The sequence below is a fragment of the Schistosoma haematobium genome, chromosome 1 (genome assembly GCF_000699445.3).
Source record: "Schistosoma haematobium chromosome 1, whole genome shotgun sequence".
NCBI lineage: Eukaryota > Metazoa > Platyhelminthes > Trematoda > Strigeidida > Schistosomatidae > Schistosoma > Schistosoma haematobium.
In genome coordinates, this window is record NC_067196.1 from 36158342 (window position 1) to 36180374 (window position 22033).

The following is a 22033-nucleotide window of genomic DNA, read 5'->3' on the forward strand; positions in this document are numbered from 1 at the left end:
CTAAAACGTTCAAATGGTTCAAATGGTTGTGGACGGAATAGAAGAAGCTTTCGCTTAACAGGCTTCCGTGTCTAGTAGCAGGAGATCACCAAATCCTCCAGGCAGGAACCTAGGTATGTTAGCAATAAAAGAGGAAAAGAAATTAGTAAGTCACTGTGTGATACTATCCTTAGTCCTTAAGAATAGATCAAGTCGCCTCATAAAGGACTCCTGAGAAGTCGCTTGGACTAGCTCAGCCGGCAGCGAATTCCAGCATTTGACAACTCTTAAGGAGTAGAAGTTATGTCTACATTCCGTTTTGCTATGTTGTGTCTCCAGTTTCTAGGTGTTACCCCTTAGGTTATTATTCGAACTAAGTTTAAGCTTATCAAAAAACCTTAACACTGGATAGCGCTACTCAACAGCTTGTTTAATAGAAGAGCTAAACACTTTATTAACCGTGATGTAGGGCATTCAAATTTCCAGATAATATCACAGGAAGGACAATAGTGAGTTGATGAAACCCACCCATCGTGTAGGTAGTGTGCCTTATGGTAAGTGATGTCTAGGAGAAATCAGAAGTGCTATATCAGATAAAATTTCCATGTAGTCAAAAGCAAATTGTAAGTTTTAACCGGGAGACAAAAAGCTGACCTGTGTTGTCTTTTTATATATAGAACATGATCTCGTTTTCGTAAAGTAAAAGCAGAGAGAATTTGTTTATATTTTAGAAGAAACTTCACGACGCTGCCAAAATTTCGACAGAATACTTTAATTAGATTGGACTGCATTCTGGAACAATCAAGGAAAGATTTTACATAGCACAAATCTGAGATAAATATTCCTGACCAACTATAAGTTCTTTATTTTGTAGGTTTTATGAGTGATCTTCCCTACGCTTTTAAGATCGTAGGGCACATCATTGAAATCAGACCATTTGCTCAATAAGCGGCCTGAGAAACACTGAATCAGATTTAGTAATCCTCTTGTAGAGGTAAATAAGTCCGAAAAATAAATAGTTCCGCTGGTTTTTGACACTGATGCTGACATCGTTAAATTTACTGGACACACCTCTGGATTTAGGCGGTCGAGCAAGCATACACACTAGATCACGATCGCGTACACAGCACTGGGCATATTCAACATCAAATAGTCATATTAGATCACATATTTATCTATACGTCGATCATCTTTCAAATATATCGTCGAATCCATGCATTCCTAATTGCTGGTTTTACCGGGTTTGGATCCTTTGTTACAGACAATAACCTTACCATGCACAGAACTTTCGTGTTATTCTTAAAAGTGATGGATATACAGACACCATATGGTCCAAACGGTTTGCCCACCAGTCCCGCATTTCAATCACTTGTATTCAATAATAGTTACTTGCCAGCAATCATTATTGCAAGAGTCCAGCAAACTAATAATAGCTGCAAAATCATTTTAAGAAGCGTTTTGCGAATGTGCATGAAAATCTCACCAACTACACTTTGGTTGTGTAACTTGTTGCTTTACTTTTAGACGTGAAGTTACTCTCCTTGGTCAATTTAGCTGTACAGTCTGTTGACCTTCAGATATTAGACAATGTACTTACTGTTTTCTTATTGTAGTCTCAGATTTACTCACGTTTCCAATGAATTTCTATGGTTCTGTTGAACTAATTCAATGTTATTTTACTTGAAACTTTGGTTATGACGACTACCATATTGATTCGTCCTTACCTTTTAAATGAGTAGCTTGAACAAACAGGGACTGTTCATTTTATGACTGTAATTTGATGCGTGATTCCTGGGATGGAAACATTCTGTTGTTTTGTGGTCATATTTCTGACTCCAGTTAAATCGTATGATTGCCACGAAAATATACATTCCACAAATTGTCGTACATAATTATTAACTTAAATCGAGTTAGTGAATAACGGAATATGTTAAATACGAAAACGAAGTTTGAATACGTATATTTCGTGCACTCATTGATCTGAACAGACAATTAGGGAAATGAAGCGAAGGAAACAAGGTTGAGAGAGTGGAGCGAGACGAAATGACGAGCAGTAAAGAAGGCGAGTGAGTTTATTCGTTTCGATCAACCGTGACTCAACATTTATGTACGGACCAAGAATAAGTTGCAGGGATGTCATGAGCACAAGATCATTTCAAAGTCAGGGTTAATAAGCGAATAAGTGACGAAATTGGAATGTAGTTTGAGAAGAACAATAAAATTAGTTTGTCCAGAAACTAGAATGATTTATGTGAGCTTGACGTAGTACTAGCCACTGCAGTCCTATCGAGGAATTAAGCCTAAATTTCCCAATAAATGTTGTCGAAATTTTAAAAACTAAGTATTATCAGTCGGACAAACTAAACTTGATCTGTCAGAAGGGTAAGCATAATATTCCCGTATTCGCGAAGACGTTTAATTTTGTGATTGGTAATTATTTCGTGTCCCTTATCAATTTATCTACCTAATGTAATGAAGATGCCACAGGTATTTGGAGTTTGACAATGCCTTAAACAGTAACACCTTCTAATATGAATCGTACAGCAAATCGATTAAATGCCCGCAGGTAATCTGAAAATTTTCCTGCTGCATTTGTCTGGATAAACCTTCTTCCATGACTTGACGCGAAATGTTTTTTCAAGCAAAGTAATTTATACTACCAAACTGCCCAAGTAAAATTCGCTATCTACTCCAAACACTGATTCATGGCTGAAGCGGTTTTCATGTACCTAGCTTGATATGGGACGTTAAATTTCCTGTATCTTGTTGTAATAGGGACATCATTCTAGAGAGAGTTGAAAATATTGCTCTTCTTAGTCCCTATTGCTCATCAATTTGTACTGTTCTCCACTGCTGAGGTCAGAGAGTGTTGTAAGTCGGTTGGTTACCTGATCATAATTCCAACATGGCGATATCGGAGTGAGATTCTTTGCACATATGTGCGAAAACTGCTAAGGTTTACATTCTTGCAGCAAAGACTTTAGCTGTAACGCGAATCTCAAGTTGATGTTGAGGTCCCTTTGTTTCCATGTTTCACGCTTATTTTCTGGTTGAAATTATGATTCCTGTTCATTTATGCTCACAATTACTTTTAATTTTTAATGGTACCATTTTCCTTGTATGATTTCTCTGATAATCTTCGTTTTGTTTTGCCCAGACATATATTTCGGCCGTTGTTGTTGTAATTTTCTTTTTCTCAACATTCTGAACTCGTAGTGGCTAAATAACAAAGTGAGTTACGTTCTGACAAGAACACCGTTAGTCTTCAATGGGTTCCACGGTATAAACTCTGCAGCACCGGTCGCTTCTAGCTAGGCTCCGAAACGGGTGTTCAATGAAACTGTAATCACTCAAACGCTGTACATGAACACTTGAGTTGACAAAGTGAGAGATAATTAGTCCAAGTCGCTATAGAAACCACATCAGACCTCCAAGGGTCCCAGACATTGAATTCAGCACCACCTGAAATAAGATTTACTGCCCTATGTTTGAAACTAATATGATATTAATGTTTATGAAATATGTGTCCTGTTTGCATAACATGTATTCCGTCTACATATTCTGTTAAAAAGAAAATGGAAACAAGTGGCCGAACGAAGAGATATTTAAGGAGGATTCAGTCCATATTTCAGAAGAACGATAAAAGACAATTAAAATACAGTGTAAAACTGAGTGATAAATAGCAGAATCTGTAAGTAGTAGGTAGCTCGGTCTCCATAAGAATAAAACAGATACCTGTAAATATAAAGACACGAACTAATCAACGCATACACGCGTACAAAACGTGTTCGAATCTGTACGTAAGTAATTGGCAAGTGTAAATGTCAGTGATAGAATATATGAAAGGTTCGAAATCATTTGTTTACGCAAAGGTTGAAAGAAATCACGTAAGGTTTTGGTATCAGAGACCTGCTACAAGATGTAGTGTCTTCATCCAGTTTTTAGAATTTGTTTGTTTTTCCCACTTTCATTCTCTCTGAAACAAAAGCGAAATTCGGTTGTTTTGTGATGCATATACGGGTGGCTTCGATGACTCCGAAGTGCTTGCTGGTTTAAATCACTAATTTACTTTCTCCGCTTCGTTGCCACTCTCGTCTGAAGATAGCCATATCGTAAACACAAACTTCGCCGTCAGTTGCGTTCAAGAACAGCCAGGTTTTAGGTTCATTTTTCGAACTTATTTTGGATGGGATCCTGACGCTTACTTTCAGGAAAAATTATAGTGGGGTGTTTGGAAGTGGCAAGACAGAAGTTTGATCTGTCTTGAGACCATTCTCGTCGTCCGGAACCCTAAACTGTAATTACAGGGCTACTGAAGCAGGTGTTCGGGTTTGTAAATTCTGTCTGCTTCCGTCGTAATAACTTGGAGACATTCTAGCAGCGCTAACTGTGGATGTGTGCAATCTTTTCAACTGTGGCTCGAGATTGTAGTAATCTATTGAGTTATTACAGTTTCTGAGATTAACTGCTTTTTTGAAGAATAAGAATACGACCTTCTGGAGGCCTAAGAATGAAAGCCAAGGTACGCTTATATCCCGGACTTTACATTCTCCATGTCAATATGTTGAGTGAGCGAGTTTTGACGGAAGCATCACAAAGTGATTTCGGGTCTCAGTGAAAGAACGTGATTTTATACTCTTCAGTATTTACTGTTGTTTTGTTCACAGCCTCTTGTTTCGTCACGTCGAAACTCGGCCTTCACTAAGCTCCAAATCGTTGACTGCAGTTATAGTAAGAAGCCTCATTATTGCCTCTACTCAATGCCATAAGCACTTGCAAGAGTAGAATTAGTCAACTTGGGGTTCTTGCTTCGCTACAAGCTAGACAAGTCGGCCTGTAGGACGGGAATTCATAATCACTTGCTGCACCCCTACCGCCCCTGACTGTCGATACCATCCACTATTCTCTAATTACCACTGTTTATGCTTTTTTATATTGAGCAGTAAAAAGATAAAATGTTCATATGGAAAAAGACTTATTTTTCCTATCTGTAAAGTGATCTTTCATCACCCCTTGATTAATATCTTTACATTTGAGGTTCACTCTTTTATTATCATTCTCGGTTGCTACGTGGACGTAAACTGTAATGAGAACACCACTCACAAAACTATATTTAATTAAAAAGTCTCAGTCCTTTTTCGTGCCGTAAAATCATACTGCTAATAAGAAATGGCAGATGTAAGATCACAATAACCCGGATAAGCTACAAAACTTAATTATTTCTAAGTGCACATAATATTTACTTCGTGGGCATACCGTTATATATATATATGCAGATTTTTATCATCACTTGAGGCACTATATGTCTTCAGTGCCGTTCCTCATTTGTTTTCGGATAAGACATTTTATTTCTTTCCTTTACCTAATATTGGGCTACTGGTCTCACGGGTGTGTTACTCATTTGGATCGTTTTCGAGATAAACTACGGCATACTCTAATTCTTATGCAGCTAAACTTCCACGCTTGTAATTCTACACAGGTGGTGTTTCAATCACCAAAAATGCTCTAGACCAAAGTTTTTCACTTTAATCTTCAAGTGATTTAGTAAGCAACCATTCAATACAGTGTTTGTTTTTATCTTCAAAAAGACACGAGGTCAGGGACTGGGCCTCCTCTTTATAACATGTGGTGGAAACTCTGTCAGTTGGCGACCTTAAACTACTTTAGATTTAAGTAGCATTAATGTGATAATTAGCTGTATCTGAGTTCTAGTGCGAATTAGGAATCCCAGAAATGATGCGATTTGGATAAAGAAGAATCATGTGCGCACGAACAAACGTATCGTTCTTAGACCTCTAAATCAGGCAGCCATCAAGTACAAATGAATCACCAGTTCATATAAACACACAATTACATCATGCCATGTTCTTTGACGAACAAGAAAACAGAATTTCGATCTGTCACTTATGAATAATAATGATTTGAAAATATAGTTGTGTGCTGAAGAAAATTACAACAGAGGCAAGCGTTTGATATTAATATTAATTTAGCCAATTAATATGACTTACGGGAATATGGCAATCATTTTTGTTTGATCACGGCAAAACTTCAATATATTAACTTTTGGAGGTTAAGTACCAATATAACATTGGTTTAAATGTGGTATGTTCGATTGCTATTTTAGGACTTTCATACTTTTTAAGTTGATGTATCATATATATCCCAGCAAGCGTTTTGCAGGAATGTATCATTTCTCAGACACAGAAGTCTCAAGGAAAGTATCATGGATATGCTAGCTCACTATATATTCGATTCAGTTTGTGAAATTGAGATCTAGGTTCTCATTTATACCTAGATTCGCATTAATGCAGCCTCCTGAACTTTTTTTTGGACGAAATGCTGATAACTATAATGAAAGACTTATGTCTTAGACGATTATATCTCCAATCTAACAGCTTAGTTAACACCTTTTTCGATAATCAGAGCTATTATTATGTTTCCATTGTTACATTATAGTATTTTTGCTGAAAGTGATGTGTAGTTGTTTGTAAGTAATTGTGAATCTAAGCGTCGTTTACAGCTTTTTAGGTTTAGTGCCTTCTCCTCTCTAATGTTTGTATATTTTTGGTGTGAATTCAATACAAGTGATCTAATTCAATCAAATCGTATACGTTCGACTGAAAACTGATTTTTTTCGCACGATGAAGTAGCCTAATTTGACCAAAATCTACTTTGATGTTGCTCGAATAATTCACGTATTACTCAGACCTTCATATGTTTGATACTAATAAATACATCATTTGTCATTTTTCGTACAAACCACTAAATTCTTACTTAAGCATTGCTTCTGTTAAGTTGAAAAAGTTACGTCGTTGCCATCTATATGGGGAGTGAGAGTTTTTTTAGCAAATCAGGCCTTGAAATATGATTGACAGACGTACAATCAAATGAGTGAGTTATTAATGTACCGAAACATATCATTAATATTTTGGTAAAGTGTGTTGTAATCAAATAGCATTTTTTTCGCTTTGCTTGCACCGGAGGAGCAGTTTTGCGTCATATGCATGCGAAACCTTTTTTAAATATGATTCTGGGTTTATAGCTTTCAGATTCAAGTAGTATGATCCTATACACATAACGTAAGTTCCTCCCAAAACGTTAAAATATTTTTATCGCATCCAAGTTTGATGTAGTTAGTAGCTGTGCTTTGCCTAAAGATGTAACTTCATAAATCTATCGAAATTATATTTTAAACAAATTTAAACGCAATTTCCTTCTGCAAAAAAAGATAGTGTACCCAATCTCAATTTTTCACCATATTTATGACTAACTTCACTCGTTATTACAATGAAAACATAGCATAACGTTTGGCAATACTTGTAGAATATGGTAGAAGATAATCAGAGATATCCGATTTTGTAAACTGTTTTTCTTGATTTAAATAACCAAACACTCATTCAAAATATTTGTTATATACATTTAATGGTTAGTCATCACTGCACAATGAAATACATTTTGCGTATATTTGTTCCATGAGATTAAGAGCAATCTCAGAAGATCAAGACTGTTGAACCAATGTCTCTATTCATGACATTAACTTAATAAAGCTCATGAAACTTGACTTATTTTGAGTATTTTGTTCACAATACACGTTAATAATCCACCTGAAATTTCTATTGTTAATCTAAGGTTACAGAGGGTACTCTTTGCCTTCACATTTTTATTCTGAATTTATTAAATAACAATCGCTTTAGTATTTCCAGATAATAATAAATAATTCTTACGGAGAACCACCTTCAGTGGCAATTATAAAAGTTTTTCCGAAAATTTCTTTTTGTTGAGATCAGATCTTTGTCAATTGTGGGGTTTACAAAGCATCAGAAAGCATTGTAAAAATTTATACAGGGATTGTGAAAATTTCCCGAAGCTCCAAACTAAAGTCAATGCAACTTTATTTGATGTCTTTTGATTGTGTAATTTATTTATAACAGTTGATATTTGCCAATTGTAAACCACTTCACAATGTTCTTGACGGTTTGTGTTACTGACCTTCATCCTTTCAGAGTAAAGAAACGTTTCGATTGAGTGAAATAAAATTTCGAAGAATATCCACAGTAAGAAATTAAGTCGGGTGATAATATTTAGAGACGACTCAGTTCTTTCAAAATTAAGTTTGATTAGGATTCGTTGGGCGCTTTTCACTACTTTATAGCAAAAAGACTTATAAAAATGCTTTATTTAGTTCTCCATATGAAATATTTCTGGACTGATTAGGTATTAATAGGTATGATTTTTAAATAATACACTAGAAACCAAGAGTCTGTGTTACGCCATTACAATTTAGGAAAATATAATGAATAACTGAAGATCTTCTTTGAAACCACAATGAAAAGCTCCTTGCATAAAAGTTAACTGGGTTTGTAAAAAGGTACATGGTATGAAAGCTGAATGTTCATAAATAGTCTCATCCAGTGAGTATGATTTGAGCTACGCCCGAGTGTTTACTTCCGACTTGATGAAATAATCTGTCCATAGTTTTGTTTCTGAATATCGGATCTATTGAATAAAAATAACTAACGATGAAGATGGATACATTAGAATGTTACTAAGATGTTTTCAGCGTGCGAAGAAACCAGTGACCACGTGAATGCTTTCTAACCTTCTGTTTGCCATCAAAAACTGACAGCAAATGAAAAAAGCCAGAAATATGGACTCTGAAATGGTTGTTGAGTCCTTGAGCAAAACTCGTTTGCAGTACTTCCCGACTACCGGATATATATCAAGTTTGAAACGAAGAACGTTTCACAAACGACAGTAGCTGATCATCACCCTACATAATTTGATTTTTGTTGCCTCTATGAATAAAACTAACTGCAACTTCAGCTAGTACACAATTACCATCCAAATAAACGTCTCTATCAAATTCCGAATAAGTTGACGGACGGCACTGAAATAGCAATAAATTGAGAAGGTTTTTAAGTTAATATGTTAATGTGTTTTGAAACCATTTGTAGATATGTCCGACCGAAACAAGCTATTCAAACGATGTAAATAATCTGTAGACGTAAAATAAAATATCCTATTTTCCGGTTAGCTGGTTTGCGGTGAACTATCGAAATTGAATGTATTTCCTTTCACTATGAACTGATTTGACTGGTAGAGATATTAATAACGAAATCAGATAATTCGTCCACTTAGTTCTAATTTTTAGGTATTTCCAACACTGCACATTGACGGCCTTTAGCACTCGAAGCCACTGTGATATCCCTCAGCCATTAAGTTAGTACCGATTGGTCTATTCTCAAAATTGCTTTTCAGTGCTTCCTGGATACCGACGGTTTTTTATTTTAGTGTTAGTGAATGTATCAAATTACTTTTTGATGGATTCATGAGTCAGTCAAATATACTCTGCCGCAAATGCAGGCTGCCGAATGGCTATAAATGACAAGGGATTACATTTCAATTTGACCCTGACCCGAAACCCAGAACTTCCAGGTAGTTTCGACTAGCGAAAATGAGCCTTTAAAGTATTTCATATTTACCGCACAAAAAGTTATTATTGAATAGAAAAGTGACTGTATTCAGCTATTTTTTGGTTTCTAATATTAAAAATTACCAATAGTCTTCGTTACACCAAAGTTAATAGCCTTCTATTATGTCAAAGTATTGGTTTCCTGACGGATAAATTTCGATCTAAAGTGATCAATATGAGTTACTGATTTAAACGAAACACAGCTCAAAAAACTCATCACTACTTGACATTTTATCCACAAACCAAAAACAATGGAGGTCAAAGTTTTTTAAATCTTTTTATATAGGCTACGTCGAAGTTTCTTGCTTAAAACTTTAAAACCGATGTTATACTCAGGTTAAGTATGAGTATATATTCCCCATCAAATATATCATCCGCTTCTAAGCAATATAGTAAGTAAATGACTTTTATTTTTGATTTATTTATTCTCTCCTTCATACACTTATAGTTCAGTATATATCTTTACCAGTAATAAGTAATTTTCAGTGCATTTCCACCCTATTTTAAAATGCTATCTGATAGATAGTTTTGCACAAAAATAATACTAGCAGGAGAGAAATTGAATAAGAAGAAGATAACCAAATGATTGAGATTTAAATTCTATATTGCTTAATATTTTTCTATTTCATGTTTTAAAATGACTTCATCGTGATTAAAGATATTCAGCACTAATAATAATGTATTGTAGCATGGTATTTCATTAAATTCTATTGAACAAAGATAAATATTATCAATATATGTCATACGGTAAGTTTGTAAAGTTGTATTCCTTATCATGAGTGAGTTAGTCTATTCCAGCTTCAATCATAAATAAAGAGTATGTCTAGTTACTGACACGACAATCGAATAAATTATTTGGAAAGAAGAAAATTTCGGTTATTAGTAAAATAAAGGAGAAAGAGAAATGAAAACTTTATAAATGGTAATAGATAGCAAAGTACAAGTATAAGTAATGCGTATATTAAAGCTTTAAATATAACAATTCATAAATCGTACAGATTATATAGTTTATTTCCAGTATACTTAATCACAAGTAATACAATGAAATGTGAAATTGATTTATAGACTTAATTCAAACAAATGAGCATATTCATACATCCTAAATAATTAAGATGTATTTGTCCGTTGTTGAAATTTTCATTAAAAGTACTAGAATTTTGTAGCTAATGATAGATATAAGAAAATAATATCAATTGTTCTGTAATTATTGATTTAACTTAACTCACTTTAACAGAGAAGTATTGGTAATTTTATTGCGTCCTCGTTCATTCTAAAAGTTTGTAATCTAGCAAAACCCGATTTTCAAGGAGACCACATATAAATATTTAACTAGATTAAAGGTTCAGTTAAAGTCGGATAGTGGCTAGTGGTATAATCCATGGAGCGTTTTTTTTTATCTCATTTTTGAGTCGTCAGCTGAATATATCTGTATCTCAGTGTTAATGTTGATAATGAGACTTTAATGTAATAACTCTCACTTCAAACTCTATTGTCAATGAACTCTTTATTTTTATGTTTCCTGTAATATTTTATCGAGAAACATGAATTAAATTCATTCATAAATGTGTCCATCAGAATATGTATACCAAATCTCGACTTGCATCTTTCAACGCTTCCCTCCTATCAGTTGGTCTTAAAATGATGTCATATGAAGTCATGTGAATTATATGATCCAACAGTAAATCAATAGAACTCCATCACATATTCAACTGATCTTTTCAAAGTTAATAAGATCCGTTATAACAAGCATGAAACAATTATTGATTTTCTTAAACTATTATTTCAACTTAGAAAAAGATAAGTTGGTAATATATGAACAGAAAACTTTCATAAAATAAGCTTCATTACATATTTAAGTAGCCACATGATTTCTTTTGTTTTGAAAAATTTTGATCTGTCAACCGACAGTTGTCATACATTAATAAAACATCGTTATTATGCTACTTAAAAATTTCTCATTTAAAATATAACATACCAATAAGATTGAATAAAAACACTGTGAAATAATCAAAAATTATACTATCGATATATATGCTAAATAAAACTAGAAATTAGTTATTTGTGTTTGAAGTAGTGGTAATAAATTTGTCTTCACTGTAAAGAAACAAGAATAAGCTTCTCAATATGCGATTATCGTTTGTAGCGATGCTTTGACTATTTAAACAATTCAGTCTCAGGTTGGTACCACAATAAGAGTCCAGAGACATGTATGGATGTTCACAAATCAAGTTGATTCGTCAAAAAAGGATTTAAAAAATATGTTCCGATTTTTGGTGATGATCGTTACAAAATATTTAGTAATGTACCTAGAAATATATCCAAAGAACTTTATGTACCAATAGACTAATGATTTCAGTCCTATAAAAAGAAACTAATGACTGAACTCGAATAACACGTAAAACCTGTAACTACTATTCCTTTTTTGGTTGTAAATGAAAACTGAAAATTTTAGTATTTATTTTGTTCAATAAATCCCACAATATTCACTATATAGATATTCCTTGAAACAATAATAAAAAATTAGTAATAACAGCTGTTTGCATTATTCTCATGATGAAAACACACGCGTGAACATTTATGTATACCTATTCTGAAACAATATAAAAAACCTGTCACCTATGTGAACATTTCAAGTTGGATTATTCTTCTTTTTTCAACCATTAAACCGTTATTTTTATGTGATTTTCTTTCACTGAATGGTGAACAAATAATGCTATAGAACTATGAACTATCTATTCTTTAGTACAAATCGATTAAAGTGTCTCTTATAAAAATACAAGAGTTTAAACTAAAAGAAAGAGTATATAGAATAGATGGAATACAGTTAGCAGTAGAATCGAGGACGCTCGTTCTGAGATTCGAACTTTCATCCAAGAGTTTATATTCACTACATTTAATCCATATAAACTAGTAATATAATGAAAATCCCCACAGAATGCACACATACCAACTAGAATGATCAGATCTCAATCTAAATTTCAACAACAGACAATTCAAACCATTAAAAATTAAATTATAGGAAATAACAGTTTGAAGTAATTTAATGAACAGAAATTGACGCAAATAATTTCTCGAAACAGGATTAGATTAGACATGGTGTATGCTCTCTGATTTATTCAAATTCCTGTTCTTAGTCTTGTTTATAGAAAGCTGCTTGTAGTAAATATTTGAATTTAACTGTGAACAAGTTATTTTTAAAAAAGCACAATTTAATTATTATATAAAATTTTAATAGCTGAATCCACAAGTCGATCAATGCTAGCCCACCATTGAAATTCTGGAAGCACTGGATGACCGTTTAACATTAGTATGCGACTCTTCAGCAGTGCGCATCCACGATCCAGCACTTGTGACTCAAATCCAGGACTCTCGGTCCCGTTTGAAAACGCCTATCGTCTGAACCACCAAGCCGGCATCCAACGGTGTTAATGTCTAGAGGTTAAGCGCTCACGTGCAGGATCGTGGATGCAAAGTGCTGAGGGGTCCCATACTAGGACGAAACAGCCGTCCAGTGATTTCTGGTTTTCAATAGTGGTCTAGCATAGATCCACCCATAAATTCAACTATTAAAAATTACTACAATCTCCACAAATCCCCCTTTTACCATATAAATATCTCCTAAATATATTTCCTTTAGTTCACTTTAAGAAAACTGGTCTATTCATATTTACATTTACTACTCTAGTATTCATATTTTAAGAACTAATGTTAACAATAATGTCTACTTTAATAAATTCCCTAATAATTTTAGTTTACATTCACAGTTACGTTATTAAGTAAGTGGATTTACTCCGAAAAAGTCCAAACAAAACTGCTGGATTAAACGTTAGAATTATTTAAGTTTCAGTCGTTTACATTATCTCAAGTATAATTTTCACGAGTAGTATGATCTGATTGATCTTGATTGATATTTATTGTTAAATAGACATTGTGTCTTTTCATTAAAATCTTTTTTATTAATTAGTAAAAAGAAAAAGACTAGTATGATAACAAAGAGTTATCGGTCAGTTAACTAATGAATAATTTAAGATAAATAAAATACTGAATAACACGAATTACTTCCCTGTGTTATCATGAAATAAGTTCTAAGTTGTATAAAGTTTATTACTTCTGAAAATCCTTTTATTTCTATTTGTTCTTTTGAATAGCTTTTATTTTCTGTAATGATTATTAAAATTTTGGTTGTTAAACTGTAATATATTGGGAAAGGCTCATTTGTTCCCGATAAGTAACAAATAATAAGCCCAGCTGGTTTACATGAGCAAGTTTTCTTAATTCATTAGTTCTCAAAACAACTGTGTAGTAAATAATGCGTAACATAATTATTTACATATTGGTTTGAAAATGGTCACAGACTAGTTTACAAACAAATCAGTATACCAACCAGGAATTGAAACTTTTGTAGGTGATATTAAATCTAAGATTTTATTTTAAAATCATCACTCTTTTAGTTTTTTTTGAAAACAACGTTACCACCAAAACAAACTCATTGCTTTTCAATTTCGATTTGAGAGGAGGCTAGCGATTTGTGCTGGTCATTACGACGGAGGTCACTAAGTTGATCCAACTTTCTTTTGAACGTGTTGACAGATAGAGCTTCAACCATGTGTTGAAGTAAGAAGTTCCGTTTGTTGATCACTCGATAGGAGAGTTGGTAATCAGTTAAAAAGTAATATATTCTGGACTTATGAACATATTTGAAGTGTCCTCATAAATTCTGTTTTGAAAGACAAGAAAAATGAATGCATTTTTGATGAAAAATTATTACTAAGAAATCTAAAAACTGTAACTAAGTTATCTTTAGTCCCTCAGTGTGATGATAAGAATAGGTTTAGTTTGGCCAGTCTCTTGTCACACAGTAGCTTAGAGATTCCGGTAATCAACTTAGTTGTCATTTTCTCGACCTTTGAAAAACTCACTATTCTTTTTAGGCCGAGACTGTCTGCTTGAATGCAATACTTGAGCTATTAATAAGTTTGTGAGACATGAATAACTTGTTTTAAAACCGTTTTGATTTTTGTAGAGAATCACATTTATATTCAGATACCTAAATAACTGCTTGTGAATAATCATTTCTTGAATATTAACCACCATGCTGAATAAACATGAGGCCTGCTAATTATCAGGTTTACATGTGCACCTGTTTGAAGATTTACTATAGAGTTCTTTCATTTGTTTAATGATCTACCTTGGATTACAGGCGGATTAAAACATGTGCTCAATGGATTTACTATAAAGCTTGAGATTCTCTTTGGTAATCTATGATCCATTTATATCTAATTCATTTAACACCGAGTTTTTTAATAGTCACAATATTCAGAGTGTGATTAAGGTATCTTTTTGTACCTGAGAGAAAAGCATCTATACGGTATATACATAAGGAAAGTAGTTTGAGAATATCTGAGCTACATCGCAGTTGTCTTTCGCTAGCAATACAGTATGACTATCATACAGTTCAGAGGTGCCGCCTCCCATCCTCTACCCTTGATTTTTGTACAAGTGTAAATGTTTTCTAAATTCTACAAACTATCTCTGTTAAAATAAATAACTTTCTATTTCTTCCTTTTTATGAGTGATTGTAACTCTATCAGCTAAATTTATTTTAAATAGCATCATTTTATTATTCTGGTGAAACCCAACATTAAACTTTTAATGAATAAAATCAACTATTTATTCGTTGCATTGTATAAGGATTAATTCTTTAACCTATTCATATTAAAAGTATAATATCTAATAAATTTTAATTAAGTACTGATTGCCTAACTTTATTAAATATTTTAGTATCTTAGTAGATTATCTTTAGCTCAGATTTTGTTCCCAATCCATATTTAGTTCTAAACGTTAGTTTTCGTCACTTATTTAAAAAAGAAAAAAAAAACTTTTATTCACTAGTGAATTCTAATTAAAATTATATTAAGAAATTTCATTATAAACGTTATATATCACTTGAGTATTTATTGTTGGAAGAAGAACAGTTTCTTCTTAAAGTCAATCCCCCTACAGAATATAATGAACCCAATGATATTGATTTTTTTTAATCAAACAAAATGGAATTTCACAGTTTTTATTTAATTTAATTAGATAATTTATTTATTCTAATTTAATTTGTGTAATAAGTTTTGATTATGTAATTTATAGTTGTCATGTAATTAGGCTATAAAGCAAATTATTTGTTATTTTCCTGAATCATTATTTAAAATAAAATTGTACTTTTAAACGTGATACTATAATCATTTAGGTAAAAATGTTTCTATTTTTTTAATTAATAAAAGTATAAAATAAATAAAAAATATACAAAAAAATATTTATGTATATCTATGCTAGTAACACAATTGAGCTACACGATGTTTGTAAATTTTTTTTGAGGGGGGGTATATGCTATTAATTTTTCTTCAAAAACATTATTGACTATCAAAGTAATGATAACAATGAAATAATGATCCTAGATTTATGTATAAACTACTATAAGAGTAACATTGGTTGATCAGAGCTTATTACAAGTGTCAACCATTATATATTTTGATCTATTGAATGAAATGGTAAACGTGTTTGCAATAAAATTCTGATGAATAAATTCGGGCAACTAAAAAGAACTGTGCTTTAAAATTTCGTGGTTTTCTTTTGTTCTCCAATGACAGAAGTATCTTCAAATAATAATGTCTTAAATTTGACATATATTTTTATATTTCAACGGCATTTTTCAATTTCCAATAATCATTCACGTCTTTTCAACTTATAGCTTGCTTTCACTTAACTTCTTTGAACAAAATTGCTTCTATGAAGAGTTTTCATTTTGTTTCATTACAGAAGCATTACATATTAAAGAAATAAAATTTATCATCTTTGAATAAGTTAAATAAGAGTACCTTATACTCCCATCTTATTTACGAGAGAATTTATCCAATATATCTTAAAAACATTCACTTCGGCATAATTTTCTGTTTATCAGGAATTACTATACTGTTGTTCTTCTCACTTTCGGTAGCTCATATACTACAACATTAAGATAAAATATAAAAGAGATTTGAAATGCTTAAGTTTTTTTAATCTGATAAATAAACGTAGGCTTCTTTTCTTGTGAAGTAACTGAACAGAATAACTTTTCATATAATGACTAGATGATTTAACTATTTTCATACATTTGACAAGGCCGTTAGGAATAAGCATTAAACAAAGTTTTTCTTAACTAAAACAAAACCTTTTTTGTTTTATACATAAGTAAATATATTTAGTCAAATAGAGTAGAGAGTATTTAGTATAGAATGGTTTAAGAAACAATTAATGCTTAATATTTTACTAGCATTAATACAATCAGTTTATTCAATAAAATAAGGAACTTTTCTTTGACTTCAATAAAAAAAGAAAATTTGTTAGTTCCAGTAGTTATTATACCGCAAACATAATCCCTATTGATTTTAATCTCCCTAACTAATGTTATTATTTATTAAAACAATGAAACATTTTAATTTTGTTAGTGAATGAATTAAATAATTTGAAATTGTATATAATCTAATTGATTAATCAGCTAAAACAAAATTTGTCCGTTTAACTTTTGGGGACAATAAATACAGTAAGGTTAATATTCTATTACTAAAGTATTAGGAGTATAAACGTATCATGTACTGGAGAAGATTAGAGAAGAAGTAATGTAATGGAAATGATAATATGTATGTGAATATAGGTAATAACAAGAAGGTAATAACAATTATAACGCTGTCTAAGTGTATATTCTTCAATTGTGCTGACAATAGATTCAGAGTTTCACAGATGTTCTCTCTCTGTTGCTTACCATTAAGCTTATATAAGTAGTAACTTAGTAACAGAAGTGTTAGTGAAAGGAATCATAATAACCGATAAGCAAGGTGTATTTTTAGCAGAAACAGACGAAAAATATTAATATTTAATTTTTAACACTGAGTATAAACAGAATGTTCTTTTCTGCTAGATTCCCAGAATTCACTTGATAAACGTCTTATTTTTGTGATTTTATTTTGGAAATTTGAATTTCTTGTTTTCACGCCAGATGCACTCATTTTTACCGTCAGATTGTATTTCCCACTTGGAATAACCTTAAATGTCATTGGTTTGTTCGCTCTTTTAATATGCTATTTTGTGATGTTTCTCAAGGATATTTTTATGCAGTATATATACTCATGAGTTGTGGGCTTGTTGTTGTTCGTGATTCTGGCTGCTTATGCAATATACTTCCTTTCTCTAAATCTGAACTTCTCCCTCTAGTTAGCGGGGTTGGAACGCGTCTGAAGGGTTAGCTTATCTTGTCATTTTATCTCTGAGCCTTCGTTTCGGTCTCTGATTTAAATGATCTCGTAATCTCTTCAAACATAGCGAGATCCCACATAAACAAAATTTACTAGAGATACTATAATACAAAGTCGTTACAAATCTATTTTCACCATCACCATCAGTACGTTGAAAATTATAGACTGGTCAGGTACTTTACCGACTAGTACTGAATTTTAGTGAATTCAATGTATATATAAGAAGGTTCATAGAATCGTGATTATGATAGAATGTAATTGATTTGTTGTTTACTTAATTCCAGATATGAAGTTGATAAAAAAGATTCAAAATCTTTCATGATAATAAAACAACTAAGAATGTGAAAATTATTAGCTCAGTCTGTTGAGATCATGATCAAAAGATTTACATAAAGAATTTATGCATTCAGAAATACATTATTATTATTATTGTTATTATTATTATTATCAATCTGGTTTCTTCCTAATGGTTTCACTTTCCATAATCCTTTATGTGATTTACCTTCCCAATTGTATATTGTATCTTGTTACATAATTAAACTGTATTCAGTTGACCCATCATCCATTCTATGAAATATAACGTTAATTTTTCAATTCGTATTAACTTTTCTCACTTATTCTTCTTAGTTTTCTTCTTTTTTAGTATGTTTACATATTCTAGAATACAACAAGAAAGATTCTTTCAATTCTTCTGCATTTATTTGGTTTTTTTGCAGTACTCATTATCAGGATCAACAAAAATTCTAATGAAAATGTTTCTAGAAATATTTACACTTATTTAGTTTTAAATAATGACTTATATTCTTTTTAGATTGTAAACAACCGAAGTGAATCTTCACATTATAAATCAAATTCATTCTATTCTGCTATGATTGATTCTTTTTATTTATAACTATTTTCATTTTACTAAATATTAGAAAGTTTCTTTGTTTGTTTTTATTCTTAACAAAAATCTTTATTGTTTATATCTTATTTTTGCTTATTATTTAGTATAAACTTTTAAATAAACAAAAAAAGAAAACGTACTCATGAAGAATGAATAGAACCTATTTGAATTTATCTACTCATCCAATAACTTCAACAGTTGATAATACTTCATTGAATACAATGTCAACAACAAAAGTTCGTTTCAGTTCAGATTTATGTAATGGTCATATATCGTCATCATCATCATCCTTTAAAACAAATTCAAATAATTTATGCGATGCACCATCTTCATCATCATCAACTGGTGATTATTCAACATCATCTGAATTCAGTAGTACATCACATATTTTGAAAAACTTTACTATTGGTGATCGAGTTTTTTTAAGTAGAACAAAACAACATGGTACAATTGCATATATTGGACCAACACATTTTTCCGCTGAAGATCTTGTCGGTAAGTATGTATGATTCAGTAACTTATAAAAATTAATTCACTTTTTCATTTGTGATGCATGTATGGTCTTTTAATTGTATCACTTTATTGTATTTTGAGCTTCTAATGTTTGGCTAGGCATCATTATTATGATTATATAAAAACACGTGGTCAGTACTTTTTTTACCGAGTGCTCTAACGAGCGTTAAATAAAGAATGATGTACTGACTATCTTCAATTAATTCCATTATTAAATAGTCCTTGGAAGTCTGATTCGTTTATTTCTTGATTATCATGTTAATACATTATAGTTTCCAATATCCAACCTTTTAGAATTCAGTTTATTCATCTCATTTGTGAACTCTTGGGATGTTTCGCTTCTATTTATGTACAATTTCTAACTTTGAACTAGATTCATAGAGTTCCGGTTCTTGGGTTAAGTATTTATCATCTTATTAACCATTACGATTCATATTTGACTAAACTTATTTTTATGCACTAGGATGATTGCGCAGATAGGTTGCAAAATATGAAATTGGATCTTATCACAGTTTGATTAGATAGGTTTTTTTTCAGAAGTTCCAGTAGTAAGTCTTGACATATGGAGTTAACTTAGTCTGTACTGAGCCAGTATTTCAGCTATTAAAATAAGTGAATACTGAAACTCTGAACGTGAATCGTTTCATCTGTTCTCAGTGCTCAAACACTAATGTGCTGATTTCTTTCCCGGGTGCAGATATATGTACTCACTGCTAACAAACTTCCAACAATCAAAAACAACAACTCAGTGGTTTCTGGTTTTTATTAGTTCCTGAGCTGAAGTTGACTGCTATAAAATTAATTTAATTCTGCTAAGTACACTTCTTCCTAATTTGTTTTCCGAGAAGAGATAGTTGTCTTGGACGACAATACTAAAACTACAAATGTTTCGTAGCTTTATTGTTTGTTTTGAGTTTATTTTTGCGTTTTTTTTGCTTTCAACTAATATAATGGAAACTTCTAACCACCTACTGGTACATTTTAATGAAATTAGCACTTTGGTATATATATATATATATATATATATATGAAGTTTGATTGCTTTCACTAAACTTCCACACACTATAGTAATAAAATTTGTTTTTGAATTTTACTCAAGTTTCATACATAATTCCAATTTTTGATGGTGCTGAAACATCTATCATCAATCGTTCAGTTGTATACTCAGGATTTATTCGTTCTTTCTAATTGTACTATGGGACTTTTTGTTTTCCTTTTCATAATAAAATATCCATGGTTTTTTCCAGATGTAAATAAGTTTTGGTAATTCAGTTCTTAAGAAATAAACAAACAACCGAAATATAATATTCGTTGAATGGCTATATACAATTGGCGGCATGTCAACGTAATTATTATGTACTTATTATACAAGTTAAGATAGTACACAGTTTCAGATTGCATTATTTATTAGAGATTGTGCACAGAATTTTGTTATTGATCATTATGAGTAGATAAAACACAAGTTACAGCGTCCGGAATTGCATTTCTGAACCTCGCTTGCTGACCGAACCTGTTATTTATTACTGTTAACAGAAATTAACAAGGAAGATAATCTCGAAACAAGTAGATAATAATAACTATACCTGGAGAAAAAATTTAGAAATACTACTTCTGTTACTGACTATTTAAAGGATCATATATTATTTTAGCGTTTGATCGCCATTTAGGCATCCAATTATTATTATTTGATTGTGTGATATGAAACCCAAGGCATTTTACCAAAATACTGACAGTTTTAACTTTGTAAAACTTATCCATTACTTTATTTTTCAAAGTATGCAATTCATAAACTTTAAAGACTTCAAAAAACTAAAAATTGTTACGGTAAATAGTTTGTTTGTCCAATTACGATAAGACCTAAACTATATCCATTTTTTCCCACTATACTGAGCTCTATGTATTAAATCGTTTACTCTTTAAGTTTACTCAATCCTATAGAAATTCACATTTCAACAAGTAAGTATTGTTAGAAATTGTGTGATAAAATGCATTTCAATGTTTTTAGTGTAGGTCAAGGTGTATATCCTGAGTATCTAACATATTTTAATGCAATTTTTAGATTAGGACAAGAGTCAAATGATAATTGCATATCATAAATGGTAAATTCTTTAAAGAGACAATTCATCTCTATTCACAAATTTCTATTAGGCATTTTTGTAATGTAAAAAGAAGTATGTGGATATTATCTATCCAAAAGTTTTCATTTGTTTAGGCGTAATTTATGTTTAGAACTGTTTTGAAAGAATTGGGAAATTTTATATATTTTCTTTGTTCTTCTTCTTTTTATGAGAAAAAATCACACAACAGTTTGATATTAAAGAAAAAAGATTTGTTAAAATAATTAACCTTGAGTACGTCTAACTAATTAGTCTATTGAGGATACAAAAGTCAGACTAACCAAACAATGAAACATGAGTTTAAGGTTTATTTTAATAAATAACATGTTGGATGAGACTTTGAGATGATTAGAGATGACCGATCAATGATGACTGGATTATATATATATCAGTGACTAAAGGCAACCTTCTTTCTTCATTTTAACTGGTTAAGCTAATCGACAGTGGAGAAATATAATACTGACCCAAACATTTGCACATATTAAATCAGGAAATGGTCTCAGTTAGACCACGCGAAGGTATTGGACGGCCGTTTCTTCCATGAAATGAACTTCTCGTCATTGCGAATCCAAACCCCTGAACTCGGTAGTCGGACCCAGGACCTTTGATATAGCTCAAGATCATTAGGCGGCAGTCGTGATGCTATCTGATGAGGGGTTTCATACTAGGAAGGAACAGCCGTTTAATGATTCCAGGTTTTCAACGGTGGTCTAATTAGGAAAAGTTTGTGATTTAAACTGTTAAAATAATATAATCCACAAATCCATTATACTAAAACATTCATTAG

At 31.7% G+C, this 22033-nt stretch overlaps 1 protein-coding gene across 1 annotated transcript in view; it reads left to right on the top strand.

The window, feature by feature from the left end:
- Positions 1-18765: 18765 nt before the first annotated feature.
- The window catches only part of CLIP2 (CAP-Gly domain-containing linker protein 2), a gene marked incomplete at both ends in the record, with an annotated part of 75094 nt that continues 71826 nt past the window's right edge, over positions 18766-22033 (top strand). The window contains one exon of the mRNA XM_051218455.1: positions 18766-19111. Coding sequence (XP_051073894.1) covers positions 18766-19111 — 346 coding nt within the window. The remainder of the gene's footprint in view (positions 19112-22033) is intronic.